This window comes from Lampetra planeri, chromosome 4, assembly GCF_965212315.1.
Source record: "Lampetra planeri chromosome 4, kcLamPlan1.2.h2, whole genome shotgun sequence".
Classification (NCBI taxonomy): Eukaryota; Metazoa; Chordata; class Hyperoartia; order Petromyzontiformes; family Petromyzontidae; genus Lampetra; species Lampetra planeri.
Window position 1 is genome coordinate 22,134,694 of NC_136110.1, and position 9,448 is coordinate 22,144,141.

Below are 9,448 nucleotides of genomic sequence, written 5' to 3' on the forward strand. Positions count from 1 at the left end.
GGCACTGGGTGGGGTGCTGGGTGGGGTGCAGGGTGGGGCACTGGGTGGGGTGCAGGGTGGGGCACTGGGTGGGGTGCAGGGTGGGGCGCTGGGTGGGGTGCTGGGTGGGGTGCAGGGTGGGGCACTGGGTGGGGTGCAGGGTGGGGCACTGGGTGGGGTGCTGGGTGGGGCGCTGGGTGGGGTGCTCGGTGGGGTGCTGGGTGGGGTGCTGGGTGGGGTGCAGGGTGGGGCACTGGGTGGGGCGCTGGGTGGGGCGCTGGGTGGGGTGCTGGGTGGGGCGCTGGGTGGGGCGCTGGGTGGGGTGCTGGGTGGGGTGCTGGGTGGGGCGCTGGGTGGGGTGCTGGGTGGGGTGCAGGGTGGGGCGCTGGGTGGGGTGCAGGGTGGGGCGCTGGGTGGGGGTGAGCCAGGATGAGTCGCTGTCAAATCATGGCAGTCGCGGCCGAGTCGCTGATTTTGTTGAAGCACGTGGCTTTTTTTTTCTCCATTATTCTTTTTCAGCTGCTGATGGAGATGCAAGAGCAACAACCGCAAATTTAACATTCAGCTGGTTAAGGCAGACAACCGCGGAGTATGCGTTAATGCGTGTTGAACTTCTTTCTTTCGCACCGTACGTAGCCAGCCGTGCTGATCGGAGGTGCGGTGGAAAGGCCACAACAACACTAAATACAAAAAAGTAGTTCGCACAGTTTATCGCCGTGATGTCTCTTTCGTGTTTGTGGATCGGCATTTGCACCGTGATAATATTGTATGGTGCTGTTCTGGATGACCACTGGAGAGTTTTTCATTTTCCATTTGTGCATCAGATATCTGCATCTGCTACGGTTTGTGGGGATGCAATTTCGGGTGGATCGTGAGTTGAGAACTCGTGACACCAGGATGAGTGACTCGTTTGCAAGAGTCACCACCTGGGTCAGTCACCAAAATGACAAAAGATAAAGCAAATAAAAAATATATCAGAGATTCTATTGAGCACGTGGTATTGCTCATTCCACTTGAAAGTGACGAACCAGCGGTGGATATTCCACATTCCTATAAAAAAAAAGTACGCACACATACCGTTTCCTTGTCGTGTAAACAGCTGATTAAACGAAATACCGTATTATACACAATTTAGCAAATGTGGATGCAACGTTGAACACCAGCTGTGTTTTTTTTATTGTTCAGTTTTCAAGTTGGGCGATTACGCGTATCCCACGCACGGCATAGGCCCGCCACGTGGCCTTGTTGACGAATGAAGCTCACGGCTCGGCGTAACTCAATCAGAGTAAGGAACGAAACGAGCCTCGTTTTTCCCCGTCCCGCATTCTGCTCACGTTCCGAGGCCCTCATACAAGACGAGGGACGGCTGCGCACGGAGTTGGGTGTTTACCCAAATGGCGACCTTTAAAGGTCAGCCACTACTGGTGTTAAATATTGTACCTACATACTACCCATTGAATTTGCTATACACCAGCGTTGTTCACTGCGAGGCCCGTAGGTTACTGGCGGACCCCTGGTGGCCTTTAGCGCGGCCCCCGACAATACACAACAAGTGGAAACGCCCCATCGCGCTGCCGTCAAACCGCCAAATGGTTTCAAATGTCCGGCGGCCATCACACCGATGATGTCTTATCGGCGAAAGTGCCCCCCGCCCTGAAAATGAGTGAAGAACGCTGCTATTAGCATTTTAGAAAGGGAGGTAGGGTGGGGGTGGCTCGGCCCATCCTTTTGCGGCCCACACAGCACCGTGGGGCTGGCCACATCACGGCCCAGACGGTACCATCTGCCTCGGGGTGGCCCCAGTCTCGTTGGGTCTCAGAAGCTTAAGCGGGGGTTGAGCCTGGGTCAAGGGTGGCACAGTCGGGTTTTTTACAATCGGGTTTAATTGTCTTTTATATGAAACGCGATCATCTGAGATTGGGAGAAATCCGGTTTAATTGGTTCTAAAAATAAAACGATGCCTGCCGCTGGAAAAATCGGGTTTTTTCCACCCATGGCCTGGGTTATCGATTTGTATGGGAGGCTGCCGAACACGACCGGGTGATGTTGGGTTAGGCTGCAACGCTGGCCAGGAAGGTGACAGCACAGGCATTTAAAAAATAAAATGTCCTATTTTGTGCCACGGTGGCAAGGTGTTAACTACCTCGCCTAGTATACAGGAGGCCGTGGGTTCAATCCCGATCCTGATGTATCATGTGACCTCCTTTGCCAGTATTAAATTATGATAATAGGGTTTTCCCCTTTCTGGCAATAAAACAGCTGTTAAGATGTGAAAACACCAAACTGAAACCTTTGCAAGGAATCCCGTCTGCATGTCCTGATAGTGCGTTGTCTTTGTGCTGTTCGCCTTTTGGCGTCTAACACTGTTTGAGACTCGGCTCTAAAGGAAGCTGTCTCTGGTGTGGACCAATCAGCTTCAAAGACAATGCATATACTGTCAGAGCATGGTTTTTTTGCATGTTCACCACAAGTATGTGTAGTTAATGCAGACACGATTCCTTGCAAAGGTTTCAGTTTGGTGTTTCAACATCTTAACACAACTGTTTTATTGCCAAAAAGGGGAAACCCGATCCTGATGCTTGTATATTTGTAGTTTGCGTGTTCTCTCTCTCTCCCTGTGGTGGGGTGGATTTTTCTCCGGGTCCTCCGATTGTTTCCCCCACATTTATGATGAACAACAACACGCGTTTAAAGTAATTTGGCTGCTATGAATTTCCACGTGATAAGCCACTTCGTTGAGCTTTCATTTGTGATGGCCAGATTACTTCTGAAAACGAGCTTCATAGCTCAGGGGGCCTTGCCTGGTGAACTAAAAAGTTTAGTTTAAAAAAAGTTTAGTTTATCTGAGTTTTTTTTTTATCTAATCCGTGTGGAGTGTTGACTGTTATCTATATTTATAAAAGGGACATTTGTGAATATGTCTGTTCGAAATGTTTAGCATACTTTCCAACATGCTGCAAACTTGAATCTTCCAGACTGTACACAATGCAAAAAGTATAAAAATAGACTTTTGTATTTGGGGGGGGGGGGGGGGCAATAATGGATATAATCTATTGCACGGCAAGTGAGCGGTGACGTCATAGCAGGCACCCGCATGCGGTAGCGTCACGCAGTGTGCCTGCTGACGTCACCCCTCCCCCCCCCACCGCGTAGGCCGTGTATCCAGCACAAATGCGTGGCGTAGCTGTCTCGGTTTTCTAAGTCAACGCGACTATTTTCAGCTCGCTCTTCAATATAAAGCAGAAAATACATCTGTTTGTGTGAAGCAGCAAAAACTCTCCAACGCTGAGCTCTGAGGTCAAGAAATTTGCACAGCTGACGCATCAATTTGTTTCAGGGTTTTTCAGTGAAATATGAGGGAATATGAAATTAATCCAAGACAAGAATCCAAGTCCCGGGCGAAGCCGGATAGTAAAGCTTGTCTATTCATAAGCAAGGGTTTTTTTCTTCTTCCAGGTACTCCGTATTACTCCCACGTGCCCAGGGGTCGGCAACCAAAATAACAAGAAGAGGCATTTCTATTCGCATCTATTTATGAAAGCCCGGCGGTCCGTTTGTCCGTCAACTAAATGATAAAGAGCCTTTCAGAAGGCCTGAATCAAAAAGTGATAGAAAGTGGATCACCCCCACCCCGCCACCAGATGTGGGGGTAAAAAGTTGATCCAAACAGGCCTCAACAAATTGTCGACCCCCCACCCCCCAATTTTTGTTTCTTTTGTAGGCATATATGCCTACACACCTTGCATGCAATAGTCAGTAGTATCTGTACACATTCGTGGGGAGGGGCGGGTAGAGGACATCAGTGGGGGGCGACGGGCGAGGTGCAAAGGGCCGTGAAGTCTTCCGCAGGAGTTAGAATTTTGGCGTCCGTAGAGGCCGTCGAAATTCTACTTTTGTCAAAAAAACAACCCCCCCCCCTCAATATTCTAAGAGCCGCATTGCACGTGGCTACGAGACCGATGGATCTCGATGGATCTTTGGCAAATCACGAAGCAGTCATTAAAGAAGCCGCATGCGGCTCCGGCCGCTGGCTCACAGCAGTCGCACATCCACAAATGAACGCATGCGTGCGTTATATATACTGTACGTATAAACATTCATACGTACATATGTACGTACAGGCATTCATTCGCTCACACGTGATTCGGGACATGCGCATGGGGGCATATAATGGATGTTCTTTTTTAAGACCGTATTATGTATTACAAGTACTGGACACAGTGCATTATTAAATAGGCCGCATTGCCAGCTTCATTAGGAATTTTGTAGTTTCCTAAATTGTAATTGTGAATGCCGCGGCGCCACAGCAGTTTAAATCCACGAAATAACTCCGCGCAATTCCTTACATTCCGTCCGCAGGGTGAACAGCACCCTCGGTAAAATTGTGTTTTCACATTTTTCACGGCTGCAAATAACCAAAGTTCAAATGCGTTCCTTCGTCTGGGCCCCCAGGGCTCTGTAAGTGGAGTCTTGGCCTTGGGGTTCTGCGGGGGGTTAATGGGGCTGTTGGGTGCTGGTGAGGAGAGGGGGGGGCAAGGGGGGAGAGGCCTCGTGGTGGAGGCGGTGGGGGGTCTAGAGGAGGGAGGGTGTCGGGTAAATCTGTCGGGAGGGAGACGGATTAAGGTTTCTGCAGCTGTTTGGATCGTGACTCCCTAAAATAAATAATAGAGGCTCCACGGTGGCGAGATGTTAACTCCCTCGCCTGCTATACAGGAGGTCGTGGGTCCGATTTGTAGTTCGTATGTCTCTTTCCACGTGGTCGTGTGGATTTTTACCTCCAGGTCCTCCGGTTTTTTCTTCCACATTTAGAACCGTGCGTTTCGAGTATTTGCCTGCTATACATTTCCACGTGATAAGCCACTTCGTTGGGCTATCATTTGTGGCCAGGTCGCTTCTGAAAAAGACCTATGTAGCTCAGTGGGCCTTGTTACCTGGTACAATAAATACGCATTTTATGTCTTGATAGTTTAATCGTTTCGATTTAAAGCTTTCGTGACTGCAGAGATTCATCTTCTTGGTTCTTTTGGTAAAGTCACGTAGAAGGGAAATAATAAAAATAAAAAAATAAAACATTATGTCTTATTTAATGTTTAATTTTTATTATTTTATTATTTCTCTTCTATGTGACTTTACCGAAAGAACCAAGAAGAAGAGTTTAATCGTTTATAATCCACGGCTGCCTCTGCCGGACGCCTCGCACGGCGAGATACGCTCAATCACCCTCGGCTCTGACTGCCCGGAGCAGCGGCTGATGTGGCGCTGCCCCCCACAGTGAGAGCTGCGCCGGTCACCGTGGCGGCGCGTGCCGCCCGTGACCCCGAGCGCTCTGCGAGGGGCTGGGTCACACGCTTTGTCCCGAGCTCCGTATCCCGGCGGCTTGCTGTACTGCCATGTGGCCGGTAGATGTTGGTAGAGCAAATAAGTTGCTGATCTATCGGCAGGGCTGTCCATGGGGGGGGCGGGGCTGATCATGCAGTGTGGCACCTCACCACCCCCGACGACGCTTTCAAACTAAACTAGAAGTATTACATCTGACACTGTGACGCCGAAGCGCGGGGCCCCCCAAAGTGCGGGGCCCGGGGCGGTCGGAATGGATTTCCTTTTCTTTTTAAGTCCGCAGAGACTCCTGTTTCCTCACCCATACAATGAACACTCATTAAGTAACTGACCATATATAAAAGTAATGCATTGTTATGAAAAATAAAGGAATATTATTGTGAAAATTGTAGCTATTGTTCAATCAAGTGACGTCCTGGATAATTTAATTTCCATTGTCGAACGACATAATTTCAGCCACTTGCCAATCCACTTCTGGATCAAGGTCTTTCCATACAGTCGTGGGGCCTGTCTGACCATATTTAACCACGCTGGTCAGTGCAGGTTAGTAAGAGGAGAAGCCAGGATCGGTTCAGGTATCAGTCGCCACTGATGCTAGCCGTTGCTGAGAATCCAACTACGCTCCAGAAATAGACGTATTGCGTGTCTCGCTGAGTTGTATGCGGTATGAATGTGTTTCCAACGAACGAGCGGTGAGTGAGTGTTTAAAGAGGTGTGTGGCTTTAATTAGGCCTGAGTTTATATTGCCACACGGAACAAACACGACTCCAAGCACCGACCCGGCATAAACAAACGTTTAATTAGCGCGTGTGTTTACGTGCTCGTCGTCGGATAAGTGTGACCACTGTGCCACTCAACAACCGGGAAGAACATTGGGAATCGACGCTCCCATTTCCCGCAAGACCACGGGTGTCGAGTCACGCAATCGAGGCTTACGGTGAGACAATACCGAATGTTTTGCGAGCGGGAAAGCTTCGCAAAAGCCGCGGTCCCGGTGGGTTCGCGATTGTTGTGCGGACTACTTCCTGCAGCTTGCGGAGCACAGTGGTCTGCAGGACCACAGCTTGAGAAGCAGAGGTCGTGACACGGCCCAGCGGTAGCACGATCGCCACTTCTTGTTGTTGCTGAGGTGCGTGGTTCGAATTCAGCGTCCAGGCCCTGGTTATAAACTAAACTTTAAACTATTTTTTATTTTACCAGGTTAAGCCCACTGAGCTATGTAGCTCTTTTTCAGAAGCGACCTGGCCACAATGATAGCTCAACGAAGTGGCTTATCACGTGGACATTTAAAGCAGCCTGAAAACTCCAAACGCAGGTTTCTAAATTGATTCTAAATGTGGTGAAAAAATCCGGAGGACGCGGTGAAAAATCCACGAGACCACAGGGAGAACATGCAAACTCCAAATATACAGGCATCAGGGTCGGGATCGAACCAACGACCTCCTACATACCAGGCGGTGTGATCTGTGTTGATACTACTACACGCCGTCTGCTTCACTCACGGTGGACACGAAATATCCCATATTCTTAGGTTGTCGGGATCGAACCAACGACCTCCTACATACCAGGCGGTGTGATCTGTGTTGATACTACTACACGCCGTCTGCTTCACTCACGGTGGACACGAAATATCCCATATTCTTAGGTTGTTTCGGTAAAGTCACGTAGGTAAAACATTACAATTAATAAAAGTAAAATAAAAATCAAACGGAAGCTTGTGTTGCCTCCGAAACGTCGTGATTTTCATTTAATTTTTATTTTACTTTTATTAATTTTAATGTTTTACCTACGTGACTTTACCGAAACAACCTAAGAATATCAATCCTTGCAGTCACGAAAGCTTCAAATCTAGAACGAAATATCCCCTTGTGTAATTTTGCACGAGTATGCCATTGTGTGCCGGTTTCAAGATTTCCCGAATTTGCCAAAATCCAAAATTGCATCCATCAAGCAGGGGCAAAAATTTAGTTTAATTTTGCGTAAAGCCAACGGTGACTCCTGTTGATAAAAAAAGCAATCTTCCTCGGCCCATCATTGACATTGCCATGTAACAGAAACGCAGAGAAGGAGCATGTTCTTATGTAACTGTCCTTCAAAGTTGAGGGCAGAGATTTACACTCATAGTTGGAGATCACATGTAATACGATCTCACCTAAAAAAAAAAACCCCTGTATTATGGATGATATTGGTCGCGAAAACCTGTGTGTTAAACTCACATCTTAGTCGATAAAAAACAATCAAATCGATCCTCGTGCACTACCAATACAGCCCATTAGTTGTTAATTATTTCATTTTGCCCTCCGTATTGGTCTGGTCCCATCATACAAACGTGGAACGATCACCACTGGTTGAATGCTGCGAATAGGAGTGCAGCACAAGTGGCTATTTTTGAGCAGGCAGATACTCTGGGTATCAATGCCACCTCGATGACTGATCGTTTTTCACGCGTATTTTTTTTCCTTTTGAAGAAACGTGGCAACGTCTCCATCAGACGGGCAGGGGGGGGGGGTATTGGTGCCGATGGCGATGCGGTTTTTGTAAAAAAAAAATTACGAAAAAACTAGTCCGGCCGGGAAAGATATAACCCCTCCTTTGGCATTCGCCTGCACTCTTTCCGTCACGTGTGGTGGGGTAAAGTGTGAGTAATTGCCGCCTCCTCCAAGCCATCTGGGCAGTGTTGAAAAGTACGTTTAAATGTCCCCTCGAAGCTAGAGAGAGGGAGCCCTGTAGAGCTCGTCTGCCAGCAGTGTCGTGAGCGACAAGTTGCAGGGCTGCACCTTCAACTCCGACAGCACAGTGTCGTAGCTTCGTGGACAGCTCGCTCTTACAAGTGACATCATCCTCGTCTCTTGAGTTTTCACCCGGTTAAACAAATACACTTGAACTTTATAGATTTAAAAAAAACTATTGTTGGTGATGCTGCGTTGGCGGTGGTGCACAAGCACAAATAACAACTTTTGTCAAGAAACACCGTGGCTTTAAAAAGAAAACGAGTATATAATAGGCGACGTTTCGGCTGATGGCCCTTCTTCAAAGCAAATTTAAAGCTGTGAAGAAGAGCCACTGCCCACGTCACCAATTTGAAGGCCACGGTGTCATTCACGAATGCGCTGAGTTTGTCTTGGACACTCTCGCTCTCTATAAATAAACGTGACAAGATCACCGCGCACGGAACACGCCGATGGGACTGGAGCTCACCTGAAATATGTCATTGCAGCACTTGCGGCAGAGGTTGTGCTGGCAGGGCAGGATGACCACAGGCTTGGAGAAGATCTCCAGACAGATGGGGCAGATGAGTTGCTTCTCTAAGTGGTCCAGGGTGTGGGGACCCCTCAACAGGGCCTTGAGCTCCATCGCCGACATCTCTGATGAGGCCACTTTTACTCGCCAAGCGGAGAACGTTCAAACAGACGGTCGGTCCACCTAGCCTGGCTCGTGCCTTGCTCACAAAAAAAAAACACAAAACACAAATAACCGGCGCGAATGTTGTTGTTGTTGTTGCTGTGGTTGTTCTTGTTGCAGATGTTAATACAATATCAGTTTTAGCTGGTATAACCTTCAGGCTATTTACACGAGCGGTGCAACAGAGCAGAAAGTGGCGACAGTGTGTAAGGAGAAGTTGTGCGTTACTCTCCCTCCCTCTCTGTGTGGTGTTGCTTCGTGTGTGCCGTTCCACTGATATACTTCCCTGTGGGAGGCTGCTCTATTTGGAGAAGGGCGAGGGAGGGAGGGAAGAGAGGAAAAAGAGATTGGTGGTGGTGGTAGTGGTGTGTGTGTTGTGTGACCGTTAAGGGGCAGCTGCCAGACCCCTTAATGCCCCGCGGTGTTCATTGCCAGGGCACGCGCAAATTATTCAAATGGTTGGATTGTTACGGCATTAATCGTGGCACACACAGACACAGATGTACACCCAGCGAGCTTCATTATTGCGTATCGTTATCTCGTCATTGAATGGCAATAATACATCTGTGCGTGTGTCCTCATTCTTTCCGCGTGCGTCAGATACGTCTGTCTCCCTGTCATTGCGGTCGTAGTGTCGCGGGCTACGAGCCCGGCGACCCGGGTTCAATTCCCGCTCACGGCCGACATCGATGACGATTTTCTGAACCGGTCATGGGCCTCCCCTAGGTCG

At 48.8% G+C, this 9,448-nt stretch overlaps 1 protein-coding gene across 1 annotated transcript in view; it reads right to left on the bottom strand.

The window, feature by feature from the left end:
- Positions 1–9,120, bottom strand: part of LOC144717828 (tripartite motif-containing protein 54-like) — a 35,848-nt gene extending 26,728 nt beyond the window's left edge. Inside the window, exon 1 of the mRNA XM_078593512.1 lies at positions 8,515–9,120. Coding sequence (XP_078449638.1) covers positions 8,515–8,679 — 165 coding nt within the window. The 5' untranslated portion in view covers positions 8,680–9,120. The remainder of the gene's footprint in view (positions 1–8,514) is intronic.
- Between the last annotated feature and the right edge of the window lie 328 nt (positions 9,121–9,448).